Source organism: Lepidochelys kempii, chromosome 2, assembly GCF_965140285.1.
Source record: "Lepidochelys kempii isolate rLepKem1 chromosome 2, rLepKem1.hap1, whole genome shotgun sequence".
NCBI lineage: Eukaryota > Metazoa > Chordata > Testudines > Cheloniidae > Lepidochelys > Lepidochelys kempii.
The window spans coordinates 74,224,730-74,248,338 of NC_136381.1; the positions used below are offsets into that span (position 1 = coordinate 74,224,730).

Here is a 23,609-nt window from a genome sequence, read left to right on the forward strand (position 1 = left end):
GGTAAGTACATAGAAATGTATGTTTGTGTCTTTGTGAAAACTGTTTTATAATTTAAAACATAAACCTATTGTTGTAAATACAGTTTATTAATTATTTCCATACTTGGCTGAGGGAACAGCAGCATTCCCAAAGGAAATACTGATGAGAATTCCCACTGGCTAAACTTCAGTTTAAGGGAGCGGGAAAAAAACCTAAAATAATTATACAAGGATTTGGAATTTCTTTGCTTTGCGTTCTGCAAAGCAGAGACACCAGGCAGCCTGGATACTAATCTTCTTCTTCTACCCTTAGTCCCATCTGTATGTGTCAGCTCTTCGAGTCTGGCTTTTCCATTCCAGTTTGTCTTGAAACAGTTGCTTGGAAACTCCACAGCTAATCAAATCCTCTTGTATGACATCCATTCAACTACTTTTGGGTCTTCCAACCCTTCTCTTACCCTCGATTTCTAAATTTAACACTGAGTTTCCTATATATTCTTCTGATCATCTTTTCACACACCCAAACCATACAAGCTTGGATTTCCTCAGCTATTCTATAATTGGTACTACCTTCACACTTCCCCTACTTCATTCATTCCAAACATGGTCCATCCTTGCAACTTCAAGCATCCATCTTAACAGTTGCTTTTCTACTATATTCCAGATCTGCTCCTGTCTCTTCCTCAGTGCCCAGTGTTTGGAGCCATACAAAAGGGCAGTCCTAATTACCATCTTACAAATCTTCAGTTATTTTTCAATTTGATAGGCGTTTTCCTATTACAGATCATTCTGCTCACTTCTCTCCATTTAGTCCATCCCTTTCCAGTGTTGCTTGTAAGTTTGTCATTGAGTTTACCTTCATCCTGTACTATTGAATCTAAATACTTGAACTTCTGTACCTTTGGTAGTGGTTCCCCCTTCCCCCCACCATACTTAGACTCATTGCCTTCCTGCAAATATACTTCAAATGTACAGGCCATATTTCTGCTGATTTTTTTTCATGCCATTTCTTTTAAGTACACACAATTCTATCTCTCTCAATCTTTTTTGCTCTCTCCCATGAACACTACATCATCTGCACAAAGCATGCACCAGGAAGCCACTCTGAATGTTTTCTGTAAGTCCATCAAGCACCAACATGAACAAAAAGGGGCTGAGCATTGATGTATTCCAACTTTACTAGAATCTGTTCAGTTTCTCCACAGGGCCTTTTAATTGGTAACAGCACCCTTGTACACGTCCTGGACAAGTCTGATGTAGTCTTCGGGTATCCGTTTCAATCTCATACAGATCTGAGAGCTGACTTCTCTCAGAACATTGTCTTAAGCCTTCTCAAGATCGATGAATACCATCTGCAGAGTTTTTCTCTTTTCTCTATATTTTTCCACAGGCAGTCTTAATGCAAAAGTAGCATCCATTGTTGACTTGCCTGGCATGACTCCAGCCTGATAGTCACTGACCTTCACTTCTCTTCATAGTCTCTTATCCTAACTTTTCCCCATATCTTCATTGTGTGCATCATAAGTTTAACGCTGTCATAGTTGCCACGGTCTTTTATGTCTCTCTTTCTCTTAAATATTGGTACTAGTGTGCTCTTTCTCCAGGCATCAAGCAGCTTCAGTCCTCATGATGAAATTAAACAGTTGTGTCAATATGTTCATGTCTACTTGCCCCAGGGGCTTCCATACTTCTGCTGGTATGCGGTTGGGGCTGAGATCTTTCTTTTTCATGTTCCTCAATACTTCTGCAACTTCCTTCTAGGACTGATGCCACCAGGCCCTGGGTTGGTTTTATATATGGCTTAGTTACTTTGGATTCTTTTCATTCATGAGCCTTGCAAAGTAATTTCTTCACTGTTCCTTAATCTGGTTCTCATTGATTAACGTATTTCCACTTCCATCTTTTAATGACTTTGAAATGAAGGAGGGTGAGAGAGAAATATATAGACTGGCAAAGACTCACGATAAGAGAACTAAAGACATTGTTGAGATCAGTCTGGATACTAATACTTTACTAGAATATTCCATCTGAGAATAACAAAGACCCCAAACCATTAATTAACCTCAGAATATCCTCTGTATCCTAGGAAAAGAAGGGACGTTGTGTACATCTCACTTCACCCTCTACTAAAAAGCATTCAGGCCTTTGGTGGAACACAGCTGTTTAACAGCGCACAGCAACATTACACCTGATCTTACAGGAAGAAAAAAAAAAAAAACTGCAGGAGCAATTTAAGTAGGCACAATGGAATTATGTGACTAGGAAATTGGCCAGGGCAGCGAAGGTAGCACTCTTCTCCCTTATGGAAAAATATGATGGGACCTGCATTAAGTTACGAGAGGTCAGGACCTCAACTTTACATATTTTTTCCAAAGACAGAACCTTCAACTGCACACAGTGCCTCTTAGGGGCCAGCGTGGGTAACAGGTTCAGTAACAGGGATAACTGTGCCTCATACCAACTTCCAACTGAGGGTCTCCAGGCTGTTACAAACCATACATTAGGCATCTAAAGACCCTTATGATAATAGGAAGTATTAGTCTTAACCCCATTTTTTATAGATGGGGGGAAAACTGATGCACAGAAGTGACCTAACTTGCCCAAGGTCAGACAGGAAGCCCTAGGGTAGGCCTTTGACCACAGTCTTTTCTTCCTCCCAGTACTGAGAAAATGCCACCTACTGAACCACAGCACAATTTCCTATAGCAATTAAGCATTTATTTAAAGGTCTCTTATTCAGATATTGACTTGTCCTTACCCTCCTTACCTTGTTACTATCTATGAGAAGCCCAGAGCAGCACAGCTGGAGATCATAGACAATTGTTTTAAGGATAGGAGGGCATGGACAATTTGAATCTTTCCACTATATGCTTTCTCTTTACTGTAGTGTAGATTCAGACACTGTATGCTCTCTGTTTAGAACAACCTGGCAAAATTCCCCTTGCTGCAGGTGAATTAAAATACCATTCAGGTTTTTCTTTATTATCAGTTAGCATGGTAAAAAGTGGTCAAATAGATTTTTGCATGAATTACTAAATTACTAAATTTTCAAGACCCTTCTTTTCAAGGCTGCTTTAGGATCAATTTATGCTCTCTCACTTCCTTCTCAAGGAACACTTGCTGTTCCTACAGAGAAAAACAGTTCAACAAAATGCACCAAGTCAAAGAGTCCTGTGGCTGGTGAAGGCCTGTCTCTAATATTTGTTTTGTATGAGCTTGGTTGCAAAATATTTGCACTTCACTCTGGTTTACTGTATTTTGTTTTGCATTTTGTGCACACAAAAATGTAGATAAATCACCCCTCCTTTTGTTTGTCTGCAGCCGAAAAGGACCTTGTATCATGTACAGTGACTGGCTGACCAAGATGGCTGGGAAGGAGAAAGGCATTGCACGCTATAAGACTATGTACAGGTAAGTCTCATAGTTACGTACTTTTCAGGAAAACAGTTGGTAAGAAACATCTACAAAATGTTTTTGGTAGAATTTGCTGAATCATCTAAACCAAAATGTTCCAGGGACCATGTTGATTTTGATGAAATTCTGCCAGAAACCAGGTAGGGTTCCAACAGAATCCTGCCTTGTGTCCTGCCAGCTTTTCCATTCACGTCCTTGACAGCCCATCTAGTAGGCTGACACAGAGGAGAGAGCCTAAAAGCCCAGGATTACCAACACCAGCCTGCCCCACCAGGTTGTCTGCCCCCCAAGCCAGGGCTTACAGTGCAGCTGTGTGGAAAATGGTAACTCTGCTTCACCGAGAACTTCAAAATATTGGACTTTTGTTCCAAACTGGAGCTAAACCAATTTTTTAAAATCTCAAAATCCTCCACAAAATGAAATAGAGTATTCTCTGGCCTGCTCTAATACTGATCCTTGTAGGCAATGAAAGTTAGGTTCTGAGTTACTGATTATGAATGGTTGAAATTGGCATGCTCCTTGAATCATTCCCTGCATCTCTTGCTTTTTAATGGATATTTTTGATCTGTTCTGTGTGTGCTTGCTGAGGGATTTAAATTGCAGAGACCTACTGAGACCTACAGAGGGGATTGTCCAATTGTATTTTTAAGTTTCTGATTGTATTTCTGCATTAACATTGAAGCTTATCCCATTTATTTTATTTTCTCCCTGATTTCCACTGTATTGAATTGATACATTAGGAGATTTCACTCTGGGAATGGCTGCCTGGAAAATAGGTATTTTCTGTCTTCCTAGGAACAAACAACATTTTTTCATCTTTTCTCCTCTGAATTTGAGGAAACACTCTTTGTGATTGGTACAGAGTTAAAGAAAATGTTAGTGCTTTGATGTAAGAACCCAGATTTTCTTAAGCGTTATATCTTTTCATTGTACAGTTTCAGTAACTAGTGCATTCTGTTGTTGACTTGCAGTAGAGCTAATCGTACAGAAACAGTCCTGTCTTTCAGAAACAGGGAAACCAGTGTTCCAGGAGACCTTTTAAGGTGAGTACACTGTCCTTTACTGTGTGTTGTTTACAAAAGCTATATTAATGTTTGTTTCACAATATCTGACTTCTGTTTTTGTTAAGGAGAGCATTTGTTAAGATGAGTAGAGCTCCTGAGGCCTTTCTATCTCTGCGATCCCATTTTGCCAGCTCTCATGCACTGATGTGCATCAGCCATTGGATTCTTGGTATTGGAGACAGACATCTGTCCAACTTCATGATTAATATGGAGACAGGTGGCATGGTGGGAATAGACTTTGGACATGCATTTGGTTCAGCGACGCAGGTATTTTTCCTCTAATCCTTTTCTGTTGACTACTCTATTGGGTGTCTTGGGGGCTGGCAGTATCTTAAGTGGATGGTGGTCAATCAATTACTTTATATTTTGTATTGAATTTAATTTAAAAGTATTTTATTTCTGCTGAATTTGATGATTACTCATACTTGACACCATAAATTAAGCAAATGATTCTAGTTAACACTAGAACAGAATCTTTTCCCGAATAACTTGTCTGATGCTAACAGGTTGATAAATTCTACAGTTCTATGTGGAGAGCAAAGTATTTTTTTAATATGGGTATCAGTATTTGATGCTTTTTGAAAATGAGAAGGCCTTGCTCATCCATGCTTTCAAACAGTAGTTATTGACAAATATTCATAGCCATAACTTTTACGCAAGAGCAATCTGGTTTCAGTGGGCTCCAAGTTATTTTCAGTTCACTAGCCAGCAATGTTTTAAGGTTCACACAAAAGACTTCTTTGTAATCCTTCAGTTTTAAGGTTTCTTAATTCATGGGTTTCACTTTTTCTTTGTTCTTGTGTAGTTTCTACAAGTGCCAGAGTTGATGCCTTTTCGTCTAACTCGCCAGTTCACTAATCTGATGTTGCCAATGAAAGAATCAGGTCTCATTTATAGTGTGATGGTACATTCCCTAAGAGCCTACCGCACAGACCCAGACCTCCTGATCAGCACTATGGACGTGTTTGTAAAAGAACCTTCCTTAGACTGGCAGGTAGATTTTTTTAAATTTTTTTTTTTGTTCTTTCCTTTTTGCCTTTCTATTCATGTACAAAGTCTAAAGTTGATTAGTTTTGTCTTTGTTTGATCATTTTTCGTGATAGAACAAGGAAGTCTTTCCTAATAGTCAGCTTACATTTCCCTTGTATCTTTATCAGCAGCTTTATTGAGCTAGGGAATAATCTTTCAGAGGTACTGGCCAAGTTCTTGCAACATGTAAAATAAGACACCGATCTCTTACAGGGGTGAGAGATGGACTGGATAGAGTGATAGATTTTATCCATTTCTAATTTGTGGTGTTTAGTTTAATTTCTGTATTGAATGAGTGATCTTGAGATCTTCAAATGTTTATGGTGATTCATGCTATCACCCTATGTAGTATAAATACAGTATTTTCAATTTGTCAAACAGAGCAACTCTTAGTTTCATTTACAACATGCATTTCATACAATGTGCTGTTTATGAAAATACTTCAGAAACCAGTTACTGAATTATAAGTTTGAGTATAAATATTTTCAGACTACCTACAACCATATAGAATTTGCTAAATGGATGTAATTATGTGCAATAAATTATTCCTTAGTTTTAGAGGCAGCAAAACTTTGAGATTTCACTCAAGCAGGTCAAAGTAGAGCTTAAGAAGATGTCTTTTCCTATGTTCAGGTTAGCGTTGTTCATCCACTATACTGAATCTGCAGAAATACAAATGTTTGTCATATTTTCAGTTGCAAAGTAACTTAAGTCACAAACAGAAGTAAATTTCCTCTAAATATCCTGCCCTCCACTTTCTTTGCAACACAGGTTATTTGCTGACTTGTTCCTGAGGATGTGGGTGGCTGTGAGAATGTAGGCGAGGTTTAGGAGTATGGTTATCTATCTAAAAAGAAAAGGAGTACTTGTGGCACCTTAGAGACTAACCAATTTATTTGAGCATAAGCTTTTGTGAGCTACAGCTCACTTCATCGGATGCATACTGTGGAAAGTGTAGAAGATCTTTTTATATACACACAAAGCATGAAAAAATACCTCCTCCCACCCCACTCTCCTGCTGGTAATAACTTATCTAAAGTGATCACTCTCCTTACAATGTGTATGATAATCAAGTTGGGCCATTTCCAGCACAAATCCAGGTTTTCTCACCCCCCGCACCCCCCCCTCACAAACCCACTCTCCTGCTGGTAATAGCTTATCCAAAGTGACCACTCTCCTTACAATGTGTATGATAATCAAGTTGGGCCATTTCCAGCACAAATCCCGCCCCCCCCCGACCTTCGTGTTAAACCCTGGATTTGTGCTGGAAATGGCCCAACTTGATTATCATACACATTGTAAGGAGAGTGATCACTTTAGATAAGCTATTACCAGCAGGAGAGTGGGGTGGGAGGAGGTATTTTTTCATGCTTTGTGTGTATATAAAAAGATCTTCTACACTTTCCACAGTATGCATCCGATGAAGTGAGCTGTAGCTCATGAAAGCTTATGCTCAAATAAATTGGTTAGTCTCTAAGGTGCCACAAGTACTCCTTTTCTTTTTGCGAATACAGACGAACACGGCTGTTACTCTGAAACCTGTCATTATCTGTCTAATTTATGATAAACGAAGAAAAATATTTTCTCTTATTAGAATTTTGAATTGAAGCAGTTGAAAAAAGGCGGCACGTGGTCTAAGGAAGTAAACACAGCTGAAATAAACTGGTATCCCTTGCAGAAAGTGAACTATGCCAGAAGAAAGCTGGCAGGTTCCAATCCAGCAGTACTCACCTGGTAAGACAGTCTCTCCCTTGGATTTCCAAGTCCTTTAATAAGAACCTTTGCAGCTGAAAGAGTCAGGGACTTGTTACCTTCAGACTTAATGGGAGAAAAGGAAGACAAGGGGGCAATTTAATCATTTTGCTTCTTGGCAGAGTGAATTGTTTTTGGGTACAAAAGGTGTCTGAATCATCTTACCAGCCAAACTACCCCGTATCTATCTCCTGAGTGTCCTTGTTCCAGCTCCGTTTTCCTTTCTACTTCTGAGCATTTATTTTTCTTGGCAGCATCTGTGGCCACACCATGTAAGCCTAGTTATTTCCCACCCCTCACAAGCTGTTGCTCTTCATAAAGCTTTGCAGGTAGAGGTGGAATTTGAATGGACTCTACAAAAAAACAGTAGTCTAGCAGGAATGTTGAGGCAACTGTAAGGGAGGCATACAAGTAAATTAACTAGTTTAAATTGCCTAGGAATGTGATGGGCTACTGAGATTTAATCAGCTCAGTCAAGATTGGCTCAAGCTAGAAATCACAATATTTTAGTCTTTAAAATTCAATTAACCCCTTCTGTTTAAATTCATTTGGGGTTGGTGCAATGAATGAAAAGCTTGTTTAAAATTATACAAATACTTTACAAATGGCTGAATAGGAAGGTGCAATTGGTATCATTCAGGAGAGCTGTGACAGCAACAGGTTTGATTGCCTTTAGGTTGCTGAGTGTGACAGAATGAGTGAGCTGTTTTCTGCTCTGGCCTCCATAGGTGAGGCAGACTTTGCAGAAAGCAACTGGCTGCCTTTTTTCAGATGAGCACTTGGCAGGTGAGGGAGGGGAGAAACAGTACAATACAAGTAACAGTTTGATTGAGAGGCTTATAGAAATTCTGTATATGTCTATATTGTATCTGGGAGCGAGATTCCCAGACTGGGCCACCAGACTTGTGGTTTGCTCAAGTAGCTATGCAGATAGTGCTTTAACGGTGCGGCTCAGAAGCCGGGGCAGGGGTGGTTTTCAGAGCCCAAGCTGCTATGTCAAAGCACTGTCTCCACAGCTACTTCTAGCACATGAGTGCAAGCCCCCTTAACACAAGTCTGTGGACTCAGTCTGGGAATCTTGCTCCCAGATGCAGTGTCGACATACCCTGTGAGATTTTCAAAGACTTGAGCTCAAGCTGAAGATGTTCATAGTAAATGCTCACAGATGAGGGAAGAACCTGAGATCACTCATTTAAGGACCTGATCTTGACTTGCTTAGCATTCTAAACACCTATTGAGTCAAGAACGCTCACTGTGACAGGTTCGGTCACAGAGACCCCCTTGGGACTGTCACCTGATGTGCAGGCCGACGCCTTTGTTTACATGTTAGTTTGAACCCTTTCCCAGGAAAGCTCAGATGTGGATTGGTGTCTCCTAAAGTCCATTGTCAGTTAGGTGTTCCTTGATCGGACTATTCTCAGTAAGTGCCCATACTCAGAAAGCTGACCAAATACTTCCCTGAGGCTACTTAGAATCAAACACATTGAGATACAAGTACATAGCCATTATTCATAACTTCAAATACAAAAATGATACACACATACAGGCAGCATAATCATGACCAGCAAATTACAACCTTTCTATAGACACCTTACCTTGACCTCCTTTGTACAAGATTTAGTCCAACTAGAAGATCTTGGTTGCAACAATGATCTATACGTCACAGTTCACGTCAATAACGGCACACTCACTACCTCATAGGATTAGGCCTTAAAGCTCTCATTTAAAAATAAAAAATCCAAGGTCTGGATTTTCAGAGTTTTCTTTTTTTTTTCAGTGATGAATTACGACTGGGCCACGAGAAATCACCTGCCTACAGGGAATATGTAGCTGTAGCTCAGGGAAGCAGAGATCACAACATCCGAGCCAAAGAACCAGAGGATGGGCTTTTGGAAGAAATCCAAGTGAAATGCCTTATAGATCAAGCAACAGACCCCAATCTCCTTGGCAGAGTTTGGGAAGGATGGGAGCCCTGGATGTGAAAGAAAGGATATAAGGAAATAATCAAATGGAGTGTTCTCTAAGCCAAACCACTACTGTCAAGTTACTGTGTAGTGGGGGAGGAGCATGGATAGAAAAACAATTAATTTGTGTTTTCCACACTGGTAAGTCTGAACTGATTAAGGGCTGTGATACTGTGGTAGAACTTACTCAAAGATGACAATTATGAACCAATGTCTCTGTACTAGGAACCTGAAAGGAATATGGTAATTGTGCTGAAGGCTAAGGCCCATGATATTAAGCTATTGTATTTAATAGAAGAAACCACAAACAAAATAACCACACAAGCTTTGAAGAGATGTTTACATGCTGTATTGTTTAATCCACACAAAGAGTGATTAGATAAATGTCAACACATACAGCCTACTGAATGATACACATAGAAATCTCTCATTTTTAAAAGTAGCAGTCAGTTGCTATAATACCAGTTATGACTACAAAACAGCCTATTTTAACAGTTATAGGAGATGTTTAGTAAGTTGTGACTGTATATTATAAAGATGTTTAAATTAATGCAAAACAATAAAACTGCAAAGTTTTCATGTTTTAAGAATCCTATTTAACAAAAGTGTTGAATCCATACCTGAAAACAGGCATTGCTGGCGTCTCTACCGTTTTCTGCTGTGAATGAGCTGGACAATGTAGTCTATTGTTTTCCAGTACTTGCTTATGAGGAGATTTAAGGCGGGAAAGTCTGACTTTAGTCACACCAAGAGCACGAGGCTCTATTGTAAAGCAGTTTTTTAGAGGTAACTTCTGTGCCAAACAAAGTGCAGCAGGTATTATATGGGGATGAATTACTGTCTTTCAAAATATTATGACTAGTTATTAACATGAATTCATTTAAGAAGACATTTCCCATTGACATTTTAATAATGCGTGATTATCATGGAGCAGTGAACAAGTATAAAATAACTTTAAAAAATGAAAAGCAAGCACCTTTGACTTCTCTGCAGCTGTAGGCTCTTCTTTGCAACTGTTATTAGTCATTTCAGCCCTACTCAGGGCTGCTTCTACACTGACTTCCTTTCCCTGGCATCAGTTTCAACCTGAAAGCAGACGGACCATCAGTCTCTCTGCTGGATAAGAACCTATAAGACAAATACGAGCTGGTAAATGTATAAAATGAAGCTAATGAGCATAAAGGGGATTGTTCAGAGTTGGAAACTGAATGGCACAAAGAAGCAACAATTAAAATTTCTGGGAGGTTTTTTTCCCCCATCTAAAAATGTTTGACATTTTAACACCCTTTCTAGACCATAAATGCTGAGAGTTTTGCTTTGTTCACTTTGACTCAGTTCTAGCACTGTAAATCAATATCTCCGAATTCTTGGTCAACAGCATTTTGAATGAATACAACCGAGTCTGGGGCCATACTTGATCTTTATTGGGAAAACCATTGGCACAAAAACTCCTGGGTGCTGTACAGGAGGTTTGTCTATTAAAAAATAAAAACATAAGCTGTAGAATAAGTAATAGCTCATTTCTAAATTAGTAGTTTTAGGACACTTACTCACTAAAGAAGCTAAACTGCTCTTTTCCACTCTTAAATTGCAGGGCACTATATATGCAAAGTTGTTTTTTTTGTCCGCTGCAACATGTGCAATGTAGTAATGTGCTTTATATACTCACCTTTTTATGATTCTTCTGAATGCATTTTGCTCATTTTTATCTTTGATATTAATAAAGGAGACAACATGACTTAAGGCTGTCTGTGTGGAAGAACTGTGTGTCTCGCCAAGGCCACCTTATTCTAAAGTCATAAAGCACAGTGGTCATAACCATACAGCTAAAGGTAGCCTGTAAGGGGTTTAGAAGCTCAAATAACCTGGTTGGCACCTGACCAAAAGGACCAGTGAGGAAAGAAGATACTTTCAAATCTTGGGGGGGTGGGGGGAGGGGAGGCTTTGTTTGTGGGTGTGGGGGGTGTATGTGTGAAAGCCGAGAAGCATCAGGTCAGAAAACTCCTCCTAAAATCATCCAAAAATAAGTCTCAAATTGCAAAAAGAGTAAGTAAATAAGGCAAGGTGCATTAGATTTATCTTTTGTTTTTAGCTTGTGAATTTTCCCTGTGCTAAGAGGGAGGTTTAGCCCTGTTTTTTGTAACTTTAAAGTTTTGCCTAGAGGGGAATCCTCTGTGTTTTGAATCTGATTACCCTGTAAAGTTACCTTCCATCCTGATTCTACAGAGGTGCTTCCTTTCCTTTTTTTTTCTTATAAAGTTCTGTTTTTTAAGAATCTGGACTACCTGTTTGGTAGGTAGATTATTCGCAAGCCTCCCCAGGAAAGGGGGTGAAGGGCCTTGGGGGGATATTTTAGGGAACAGGAACTCCAAGTGGTCCTTTTCTTGAATCTTTGTCTAACTCACTTGATGGTGGCAGCAGTACCCATCCAAGGACAAGGAAGGATTTGTGCCTTGGGGAAGCTTTTAATCTAAGCTGGTAGAAATAAGCTCAGGGGGTCTTTCATGCAGGTCCCCACATCTGTACCCTAGAGTTCAGAGTGGGGAGGGAATCCTGACAACAGTAAAGAATCATAGAATATCAGGGTTGGAAGGGACTTCAGAAGGTCACCTAGTCCAATCTCCTGCTCAAAGCAGGACCAATCCCCAACTAAATCATCCCAGCCAGGGCTTTGTCAAGCCTGACCTTAAAAACCTCAAAGGAAGGAGATTCCACCACCTCCCCAGGTAACCCATTCCAGTGCTTCACCACCCTCCCGGTGAAAATGTTTTTCCAAATATCCAACCTAAACCTCCCCCACTGCAACTTGAGACCATTACTCCTTGTTCTGTCATCTGCTACCACTGAGAATAGTCTAGATCCATCCTCTTTGGAACTCCCTTTCAGGTAGTTGAAAGCATCTATCAAATCCCCCCTCATTCTTCTCTTCCGCAGACTAAACAATCCCAGTTCCCTCAGCCTCTCCTCAGAAGTCGTGTGTTCAGTCCCCTAATCATTTTTGTTGCCCTCTGCTGGACATTTCCCAATTTTTCCACATCCTTCTTGTAGTGTGGGGCCCAAAATTGGACACAGTACTCCAGATGAGGCCTCACCATTGTCCAGTAGAGGAGAACGATCACGTCCCTGCATCTGCTGGCAAGGCCCCTACTTATACAGCCCAAAATGCCGTTAGCCTTCTTGGCAACAAGGGCAAACTGTTGACTCATACCCAGCTTCTCATCCATTGTAACCTCTAGGTCCTTTTCTGCAGAACTGTTGCCTAGCCATTCGGTCCCTAGTCTGTAGCGGTGCATGGCATTCTTCTGTCCTAAGTGCAGGACTCTGCACTTGTCCTTGTTGAACCTCATCAGATTTCTTTTGGCCCAATCCTCTAATTTGTCTAGGTCCCTCTAATTTGTCTACCTCTCCTCCCAGTTTAGTGTCATCAGAAAACTTGCTGAGGGTGCCATCCACACCATTCTCCAGATCGTTAATGAAGATATTGAACAAAACCGGCCCCAGGACTGACCCTTGGGGCACTCCACTTGATACTGGCTGCCAACTAGACATGGAGCCATTGATCACTACCCATTGAGCCTGACAATCTAGCCAGCCTTCTATCCACCTTATAGTCCAAGAGTCACATGACTTCTGAACTGAACTCAGCTTTTCAAGTGGCTGACTCCAAGGAGGTGTTAAATTGCCCTTTTTGCACATTCCTCTTATACTTGCTGAGTACTTTGACCTGTAAAATAGATAGTGTAGGCTTACAGTTTAACCAGAGTTTTTCATATAGGAGTTTTGAAGCTTTCACAAGGAATTTGCAGTTTTCTGACTAGGCACTGCAATTTTTATTTTTTTATTTTTTTTTTAAATTGGACACTTAAGTTGCCCCAACATTCTCAGAAGGGGTTTGTATAAAGGATTCTGTAATGGGACTTTTGAAGTGAGAGCCAACACCCAATGCCATTGTCCCAGCCAGCCACACTTTTTCAAGGGAAAGGAAGTTGTGATGAATGTGGACTGCTAGTGGATCAGGGGAGGGAAAAATAGACCACCAAAAAGATATACATACCCGTTCTGAGTAGTGTAAGAGCTTGAGAGTTACCAATGGAAGCCTTTGATATAGCCCAGCTGCTGAAACACTCACTAATTGTCCAAGGGCACCAATTTATCATGTGCTTTCTACCTCGATGATTATTTTTAGATATAAAAGTGAAGTCTGATTTATAAGCAACAGACCACTCAGTCCTATGAGTGATGTGATACAGATACTACTCTAGCTCACTATGACAGCCACTTCCTCCATGCAGGAATTAACCCATCCAAGCTGAAGGTTTTAATAAGGTTATTTATATTTTCACTGGCACCACCTCCAGGCCATTGACTTTACTAAGTTATCCAGTCAGGAATACACCTCTGAGACTTCACTATCTAGTTGTAAAGGTCTGTTAAACCAACCCCATCATTTAATCCTTTCAACTGTTGTGCTGTACTGAGTTGCAGCTCTATATCTAAATACATACATGTCAAAAACAAAGACTAAATGCCAGGGCAGAGGCTAACAGACAAATAACATGGAGCAACAGGCAAGGTATGGGAAGGTGCTGACACAATAACAACCTCAAAAAGGAAGGTTTTTTTCGTAGAGTGAGTTTTCAGAAGAAGGCTACAAGAACCTATTTGGCACACAGGAAGTGGGAGACCGTTTCAACTGGCTTAAAAGAAGGTGATAAATAGAATAACTGAATAATTAGCCACAAAGTTTGGGTTAACAAAAATATTACCTATTCTTACATTGAACTGGTTAAAACAAGCAGATACACTAGATTAGCTAAAGAAAAATACATTAATTGAATGCAGGAAATTATACAAACAATAGGAGTAAAAAAATACAAATTCTGCTGAATAACTAATAAAAATAAACTACTTAGAATATGTAAATACTCCTGATCACACATTCTTTGGAGGGAAAAAAAAAACCCATCAATCATCTTTCAGCATTGCTCTGCTGGTTTGCAATTTGGGATACTGTTCCATCCCCTTAAAAAAAAAAAAAAAGACACCATTGTCCATGACCAACTCCAGCATCCTTTCCTAGAGATTACTGATGAAGTTCATGTTCTTCTCACACATCAGCACTATCTTTCCCCATCCTAACTTAAGCTATGTCTATACTACAGATGTTACAGCAACAGAAGGGTTTTTTCTGTCACTTTATTTAATCTATCCCTCCAAGATGTGATAGCTAGGTTGATGGAAGAATTCTTTAGTTGACCTTGCTTAGGTCAACTTAACTATGTTGACCTCGCTTAGGTCAACTTAACTATGGCTCTCAAGGGTGTGAATTTTTTCACACACTCCAACTGACATAGCTAGGTACACCTCAGTTTTACGTGTAGACCAGGCCCTAGATCTGAGTTGTTAGGTGTTTGCACCTTGCTTTCCTCATATATATCCCAAGGAACCTGCAAGGTGTTCCAGAGCAGAGTTTGTTTGGTTACTGTGTCTGTTATAGGGTAAAGGCCCCTTCAGCAACTAGTCTGCCCTCATGCTGAAGGGTTTGGTTAGAAGCTCCACACAATTAGATAAAGCAGTTTTATTGAAGGAATGATATTCTTTGAGAACCCTGTCCACAAACTTACTTTATGCATAATCTTGAATATGCTAAGGATTGTTACCCAAATATAATTGCTCTAAAACTTATTCAACGTTGTAGTCGCTAACCTATGACCAAGGGTGTGGGACTATCGTCTGAGTCAGTCCATTGCTGCTAATATGACTGGCTATGAAAAGATGTAGATATGAAATGTATACAGAAACTTTGACGCTTTTTAAAAAGCAACTAAGCAAAAATACAATGACCATCTAGCCTGGGGAGTGGGGTGTCAGTAACAGCAGAACTCAGAGGCATTTTAGTGTATCACATAAATGTTGTTTATCTGTTCTACTGTCAATAGAAAGATATGGTGTCTGGAAATACAAATATTTCATTTTACAGCAACATTTTAACTCCTGTTTCCATTTTACTTAAATATTCTTCCTATTGCAAGGTGCTGCTTTTCCTAGGACTTACTACCTTGCTTTCAAGCAGATGGCATAGCTATTTTGCATTCATCAAACACTGTTAAGATTTCAATCACATGAAATACAGAAGGCATTTTCCCATTTGCTCTAAGCCTGATATTCTGCTCCTTCCTATTGGCATCAATGGTAAAACTGACTTCAGAAGGAACAGATCAGATTCACAATGTCTAGGTCTGATATTTCATTAGACAAAAGCAGAGTTCTCTTCCTGCTGCGACACCAGTATCATCTTAAGACTGAAAAGTGGCATCCTAAAATCCAATGTTAAAATCCAATCAATATTAAATAAAATACCTTTTCCTGGCACGGTTCCATTCCACCAGGGTCACTTCATGACTAATTCCGCTCTGGGGAAGAGAACATACTTTAGCTAGCTGATTAGCAACACAGTTAAGTACAGGCAATTATGGATGTGCTTTCTATGGAACAATGTGGTTTCTAAGATAATTTGTCATGTGCCAGAAACACTACCCATAAAGCAGTTCCTTCCAGCTGATCTATGGACCATCCCATAAAGAATGTGTGAGAGAGGAAAAACTAGTCGAACACTTGTGAACTAAGCTTGATCCCAGAGAGATAAAGTGCCTTCCCCTATGTTCTATACATCCTGCTAGGTAAACTAATGACCTTTTAGTGCATCTGCAGGGAAGAGTACAGTAACACCTTTACAAGTAACACCTTTTAGCTGACTTTCAGGCTGCTAGGCCGAAGTTTGTAGGGCATGTAGTCACAATATAAACAGATGCCATAGTGCTAACTAGGATGGAAAAACAAAACAAAAAACCACCCACAAAATTGGCGCGTAGCACATTTATGTAGGTGAGAAAAGTCTTCTATAGAAATGTATTCTGTCTGGCATGGAGAAATACAGCATGCACGTGTCACTACTGCGTCTACATACAACAGACAAAAGTGGCAGCACCCTCCATATTCTTGTGTCAAGAAACAAAACACCGGCCTACTAAATGTTCTCAAATTAAGTGTAGCGCCACCTCTATTGTAACAGAAATTGTCAACATAGGTCAGAGATTGGGCCGAAATAATTTAACATTGTTATAGTTGGATGGAAAGGACTCCTCCCAATGCCAAAGATTCTTTCTTTCTTTGATAGGAACTCACTTCCCTCTGTGCATCAGCACCATCATGAAAGGCAGCATTGCCCTGAGAATAGGTTTTGCCAACCAAGCCTTGGCAGAGCCAAAAAAATGCTGCACTGAACAAAAGCTGTATCCGTTTCAAGATTAATACCCTGTCAGCTAAAATAACTTCTAATTTATACATTTTTTGAAACAGGCTGAGAGGATTTTCAAAGGTCAGTAGAAATGGAATATGGCATCACAGATTATGCCAAGGAACGTGAGCTTTAAATAATAAGCAAGTTAAATTTTGTATCAATAGCTACTAGGCACAGGCTGAGACTATTTAATTTTTGCTAGAGCTATACATTGATATATATATATCGCTCCAAAACAAATGATTAGGGTGGATAATTCCAGATCAGAATGTAAAACAGAGGCTGGGGAGTTTATGCATCTGGTTTAGAAATGTTGGAAAATTGCCAAGTTTTGTTTAGAAAGTAGGCCTTATGGACATTAGAAAAACTTGTACCTGCCAACAATGGTGCATCTGAGCTAGAGATAATGAAAAACAGACTTTTATCATAGTGGTAAAAATGCTTGAGCCATGTCTAAACCTCAGTCCTGCCGTACCATTTTTGGCTGTTGTGGCAATATGGATGTTACATTTTGTAGTGTAGACACTCACATGTAGCATATGCAAAGGTTGTTGAATGTTTTATCTATAGTAATTCATAAGTTTAAACAATTTAAAAATTATTTTAAATAGACAAAAAATTATGGGAATAGTATTAGGTTTCAAAATCGTGAATAATGAGAATGGACAGAAAGGAGTTTGTGGCTTCAGTGTCCAGATAGATTACAGGTATGTATGCACTCATCAGATTAGGAAGCATTGTGAACTCGGAGATCACCTAGAGACGTGCGAGACAGAGTCCATTGCTGATCTTTACTACAATACAACCTATTTACAAATGAAATAATATAAAATGAAGGTACTTGTTTGAGCCACCTAAAATGAATATTGATTTATAAAGGTATATTTTGTGTTACAAAAATACAATTATGTTAATATATCCTCAATCATGCAACCCTAATTCATGTGAAAGTTAAACTCAGTGGGGACTATTGATGTAACTAAGAGTTGCATGATCAAGTCCAGAGAGAGCAAACTGAAGCTATGCCTACCAGCTTGTCTAACTACACTTATATAGCTAAAGCCCGGTACAACTTGTGTGTGTAAAGTAATACAACCCCATAGTAAGGACAGTTGTACTGGTACGAAGATGCTTGAGGTAGTATAGCTCAGTGGTTCTCAAACTGTGGGTCAGGACCCCATAAAGCCAGGGCTGGCCTAGACTTGCTGGGGCCCAGGGCCAAAACTGAAGCCCGAACCCCACCGCCCAGGTCCAAAGCCCAAGGACTTCAGCTTGGGTGGTGGAGATCAGGTTACAGGCCCTCTGCCTGGGGCTGAAGCCCTTGGGCTTTGGCTTTCATCCCCGGCCTGGAGCAGTGGGGCTTGGCTTTGGCTCAGGTGGGCTCAGGATTCAGTTTCCCCCTCCCGAGGTCATATAGTAATTTTTGTGGTCAGAATGGGGTTGTGGTGCACTGAAGTTTGAGAACTCCCGGTATAGCTTATTTCCATAACGGAAGAAGAATAAATTATAGCTGTATAACTGCATCCACACAAGGGGGGTGTCATCCTGTAACTATTTTGGTTGAAACAAAGAAACAAAATGCACACCACTAATTGTAATAGTTAAGGCAGTACAAAAACTACTGTATGTAGACCAGACTGTAGCACTGTCCTTTTAAAGTCTACCTATGAAGAGAGAAACTAGGCAACTCATTTTGAATATTAATTGCTTTAGCTAATTCTCTTAAAAAAACAAGCAAACTTATTTTGATAAACAATTTTATTTTCCCTTTTGTTAACAGTCAGGGGACTATTCTTTTAAAATGTTTGGGAGATGGGAAAACTTCATATTACACATTGTATCTTTAATTTTTAATTACATTAATTTTGTTTCAGGTATACTTGTTCATTTACCAGTATCAATTACTGATTTTAAAGTATGAATATATTCATCAAAACTTTTTTTAATAGGCAGCTGAAGGGAGGAGGGTAAGAGAGATTACTGTGCAACTAAACTGTCTTCATTTTACTCTCTAAAGTGTCTAAAACCATAAATCTACATTTATAACCTTGTTGCTGTCAGAAGAACATCTTGTAATGAAATGTACAGGCAAGCATATTGTCAGTTAAAACAGATTGTCCCAATCTGTCAGGCTGAGTTCTTGCCTTTTTAGTAACCACAGTAATTTCTCCTAAACTAACTGAACCTCAGGAGGGCACTAGAGTGACATTCACAAAGTGAAATACTCAGGTGTATGTATGTTTATTTTGTAAATATATACTGATTCCTCTTTAAAGTCTCCATTGGAAAAAGTTGTATTTTCTACACTCATTTACATTACATGTGCCAGGTCAAAAGGTGAAGAATTTACCCATCAAAATGTCAAGCAAGCCACCACTGGTATGCAATCCTCCAGCCAATATGAATGATGGAGGTGGTGTTCATTTGACAAGACTAGACTGCAAACCAGTGGGAAGATTTCCTAAACTCTATTAGTGTTTTTATAAGCTTTCACATCACCAACAATGTCTGAGCCTAATTAGTTATATAAAGAACTTTTAATGACCATATGTTTTTACAGTACCTTTCACTGTGGAGGATCTCAAAATGTTTGTGTCAGAGCAAGCAGAATACTTTGTTCACTGCTGCCATCAAATGGGGGAGGCGGCAGCCCTTTAAAAGCCCACAGCAACAGTTCTATAAACCTGTGTGGTGATAATATCTAGTTTTAGAGGTAGGTATTTAGGAAGACAAGCTTTTCTGTATGTAATACCTAATCCTGCAGTGATTGCTCAAGCAAAACTCATTAAAGTAGATTGCCCCTGAGGTCATGGTATCAGAACCCCTCCCCCCCACGTGTTAGTGACTGTAATCTAGTATGGCATAAAGCCCTTGGCAGGAGGGCTGGTGCTGAGAATGCGGGGAGGTGTATTACTATACTGGAACCTTTGGGAAAGGATAGGGACATTCTCATTCCTCATAAATGCTTGCTACAAGTCAGGTCAGTTCCACTTAAAAAAAAAAAAAGAAAAGAAAAAAAAGTTCATCATTCCTTCCTTGCTAAGAAACCCAAATTAACTATTTATTTGGAGTGTTACTTTATAGTTTTCAGAGTAGCAGCCGTGTTAGTCTGTATTCGCAAAAAGAACAGGAGTACTTGTGGCACCTTAGAGACTAACACATTTATTTGAGCATAAGCATCCGATGAAGCGAGCTGGAGCTCACGAAAGCTCATGCTCAAATAAATTGGTTAGTCTCTAAGGTGCCACAAGTTCTCCTTTTCTTTTTACTTTATCGTGCCACGAGCTGCAACCCCTTCACAAGGCTGTGCAGACGATCATCATGGCCAGCAAAATCGCGCAAAACGAAACAGAGAAACGACCGTGTTCCTAAAGCAGCACACTTTACACTTTATTAGTCACGACTTACCTCTAGGAAAACCCTCTCAAGGTGAGCGATTGTTTAAAGACCGTCACTGGGAACCGGGACACCCGGGCGGTCTCTTCCGCGGCTGTGGGTGTCAGTGTAACACCCCCCTCCCCCCCGCGCTCTTTGCGTGACCTACATTGCAGCCTGAGCTGCCAAATACCGACATAGCCAACATTCAGCCACAAGAGGGCAATGCGTACCAAGGAGGCAAATCACTTCATGGTTTTGAATGCAGCCCGAGTATTGCCTATGGTGCTAAAATCTATCACATGGTCAAACAAACAGCACAAAGCTATCCCCCCCCCCCCCCCGCCGCTCCATGCAGTGTGTACGTGCCAGTTCGCCTGTCAAAACCACGAGGCGCCGCACGGCCCTGCGAGGACGCAATAAGTGTGAACACGTTTAGAAAAGACAGCGGACGCACGAGGGAGCGGAGCCTTGTTACGGGGGGGAAATTCATCGGCCAGGCGGAGTGTCCCTCTAAACCGTGGCTGATGCCGAGCCTTGCAATACGCAAGCTGCGAGCTACGCCCAGCCTCAGGTGCAGCAGGCGAAGTACCGCTCGCCGCCACCTCACTAGGCAGCGCACCGGGCGAAGGTGAGCCGTCCCCTCGGCAGGCTGGCACCCAGCGCCAGCCACGGGAGTCCTCGGCTCTGCCCCGGCGACGCTGAGCTTTGCGAAATCAGCCGCTGGCTTCTGGCGCTGCTCTGGGGCTTAACAGTTACCCTGGTCCTGCCCAGGGGACACGTTTGCAGCCCACGTGCATTGCTCGTGTACGGTTCAGGGCAAGTGGTTTCTCGCCCCCGCCCCCTTCCCCAGGAACCCGAGCAGCGCAAACCCCCATAAACAGGAAGGTGGGAATGAGACCAGCAAGTCCCGCCGCCTGTTACGGGCGCGTTCCCAGCGGCAGCCGGCGGCGCTCGCCCGGGCTCCGGCTCGGTGGCGGAAGCAGCCCGACCTCCCCCAACTTGCTGCTGCTGCTGCAAAGATTTAGGCGGCGCAGCCTCGGCTCCGCGCCCCCCGGCAGCGGCGCAGGGCAAACCCCTCCCCTCGCGCGGCACAGCCCCGGGCCCGAGGGATTCCAGTAACACGCTCGCCCCGTCACCGGGGCAGGGGGGCGGGGCCGGGGCCAGATAAAAGCGGGGCAGGCGGCGGCTCCCAGGTTCAGACTAGCTGACCCGGTGTCGGAACAACCTCCTCGTGGGCACGAGCCTGGGCGCTCCCAGCGTGACACGCCGCCGGGCAGGGTGAGCCCGGGAGCAGCCTCCAGCCCAGCCGGACAGCCGAGGGGGAGCCCCTCCCGTGTGGCGGCGCGAACAGCCCGCGGAGCCCGGGCCCCGCTGCGCCCCCGTCAGCCCTGCGCCGCCGCCGCCCGCTCTCCGATGAGCGCCGCCGCCCTGTACAGCCTGGACTCCCCGGCATGCTACAGGAACTGGTCCCTGGAGCCGGCCAACTTCTACGACACTAAGGCGGGCGGCGGCGGGCTGAGCCCCTCCTGCAAGCCCGGGAGCGGCGGCATGAGCGCCGAGGAGCAGGGGGGCGGCAGCAGCAGCCTGGCCGAGCTGAGCGCCGCCGCCCCGGCCATGTACGAGGACGAGAGCGCCATCGACTTCAGCTCCTACATCGACTCCATGTCGGCGGTGCCCAACCTGGAGCTGTGCAACGACGAGCTCTTCGCCGACCTCTTCAACAGCAACCACAAGGCGGAGCGGGGCGGCGACTACGGCGAGTACCTGCCGCCGGCGGGCCGCGACCCCGCCAAGGACTTCGGCGGCGCCCTGCTGGGTGGCGAGCCTCGGCCCGGCTCCTCCTCCGCCCCGCGGGCCGCCCTGAAGCGGGAGCCGGACTGGAGCGACAGGGACCTCTCCGCCTCCCTGCTGCCCTCGCAGGTCGCCACCTGCGCCCAGACCATCATGAACCTGAGCGGGCAGCCCACGCCGCCCACCTCGCCCGAGCCCGCGGGCAGCAGCTCGCCGTCCAGCTGCAGCACCAGGTCCCCCTCGTCGTCCTCCTCCTGCGGGCAGGGGGCGGCGGCAGGCAAAGAGCGGAGCGGCAAGAAGTGGGTGGACAGGTTCAGCCCCGAGTACCGGCAGCGCCGGGAGCGCAACAACATCGCCGTGCGCAAGAGCCGCGACAAGGCGAAGCGCCGCAACCAGGAGATGCAGCAGAAGCTGCTGGAGCTGTCGGCCGAGAACGAGAAGCTGCACAAGAAGATCGAGCAGCTGAGCCGGGACTTGACCAGCCTCCGGCACTTCTTCAAGCAGCTGCCTGGCGCCTCCTTCCTGCAGCCCGGCTCGGGCACCGACTGCCGGTAACTCAGTGGGCAGGGACGCGAGGGACTGTGACTGCCTTATCCTACCAATACCTCAGAGACCTCCACGGAGCAGCCGCGCTGCAGAGGCGGGACTGGCCTACCTGCGGCGGGGACGGTGCCTCAGGACTGCGGAGGGGGCCGCCGCCGCTGCTCGGCTCCCTAAGCGGCATGAAGGGAGAGAGGAAGACAACAGTGAAATTGTGCTGGATTTCAGTTTCTTTTGAATGTTGTAGCAAGAGTGGGCTAGGACCCTGGGTCTTTAACGGCCAAACTTGCAAAAAAATTCTAGCGAGAGAGAGAGAGAGAAAAGGAAAAAAAAGCTAAACTTTTGTGTTTTTTTCCCCTTAAATTATTTTTGTAATAGTTGTTTTTGTTCTTTCTACATTTTACTCATATTGATGCAGCTATGGTACATTTGTAAAAATGATTCAAAAAACCCTCTTTATACTGTAGATAGTAGGAGGAAAAAGACTGAGCATGCTCAACCTTTTATATCAATTTTTACAGCATTTCTAAAAATAAAAAAGCATTTTTAATCACTTCTGCTTCATGTCTTTGCCCTATGCTTTGGAGCCTTGGGTTGAGTGTAAATGCAACAGGTGGAGCGGTACTTCTCAGGAGTTACAAACATGCATAGTATGATTAATATGGAAATGTGATTCATCAGTAAAACCCAGACTGGAGGTGTGCTTTAAGTACAACTTTTAAAAAAAAGTTTAATTTTAAATTAGGAAAAAACTAATAGGCTTATTTAGTGCACTAAATCTTTTAAACATCTCAAAAGAAAATGGAGGCAACACTTTGGTATTCATTAATAGGGTTAAAATTCATGTCTGCCAGTATAATGGTTATAAAGTATACCTTCCTGCACCCCCTACATTCTGCTATACCAACGTTGAGTCAGTAATTACTATTTATAACAACAGTTCAAGCTAACTGATCCACCAATGGCTGAACTCTTAACAACAAGTAGGCCATTTCCTACCATGGTTCTCAAGTAGCATAATAAAACACAGGGGAAGCTAAGTTTTGCTATTAAACTGGTAAATCCTCAAGACAACAGAGCTCCCACTGTAAAATACCCCAAAATCAGGTCAAGCCATGTATACTATTACTTGTACAAAGAGGTTTTAAGGCTATGAAGTCTCAGGAAAAATGCATTCCTTGTGGAATGAACAGGTTATTTACATTATTGCTGCAAGTACATACATCTTTAGTTTCTTGTATGGATACATTTTAGTATTCTGAATCCTACTCAGTGAACAAACTGACCACCTTTGCTGTGCAGTTCTACTGACAGTGAGGGTCCAAGAGGCAGAACTGACACTGAAAATAACTGCATATATTTAAGTCAATTTAGTCACCTAAATTTGTTCATAATCTG

General features: G+C 42.4%; 2 protein-coding genes and 1 long non-coding RNA gene across 3 annotated transcripts in view; 2 read left to right on the plus strand and 1 right to left on the minus strand.

The window, feature by feature from the left end:
• Window positions 1-11,098, plus strand: part of PRKDC (protein kinase, DNA-activated, catalytic subunit) — a 154,504-nt gene extending 143,406 nt beyond the window's left edge. The window contains exons 81-86 of the mRNA XM_073331241.2: window positions 3,301-3,390; window positions 4,365-4,436; window positions 4,523-4,724; window positions 5,263-5,451; window positions 7,081-7,220; window positions 9,016-11,098. Of these exons, the coding sequence (XP_073187342.2) occupies window positions 3,301-3,390; window positions 4,365-4,436; window positions 4,523-4,724; window positions 5,263-5,451; window positions 7,081-7,220; window positions 9,016-9,220 (898 nt within the window). The 3' untranslated portion in view covers window positions 9,221-11,098. The remainder of the gene's footprint in view (window positions 1-3,300; window positions 3,391-4,364; window positions 4,437-4,522; window positions 4,725-5,262; window positions 5,452-7,080; window positions 7,221-9,015) is intronic.
• Window positions 10,307-20,212, minus strand: LOC140906731 (uncharacterized). Its single transcript, XR_012157222.2, has 4 exons — window positions 19,911-20,212; window positions 19,066-19,186; window positions 15,563-15,615; window positions 10,307-10,330 (listed from the first exon to the last, which is right to left on the minus strand). It is a non-coding gene; the product is annotated as an uncharacterized LOC140906731 (long non-coding RNA).
• Window positions 20,213-20,963: 751 nt separating this feature from the next.
• Window positions 20,964-22,764, plus strand: CEBPD (CCAAT enhancer binding protein delta). Its single transcript, XM_073331251.2, has one exon. It carries the CDS (start codon window positions 21,294-21,296, stop codon window positions 22,224-22,226), a length of 933 nt encoding a protein of 310 aa, XP_073187352.1. The 5' UTR covers window positions 20,964-21,293; the 3' UTR covers window positions 22,227-22,764.
• The last annotated feature ends 845 nt before the right edge of the window (window positions 22,765-23,609 follow it).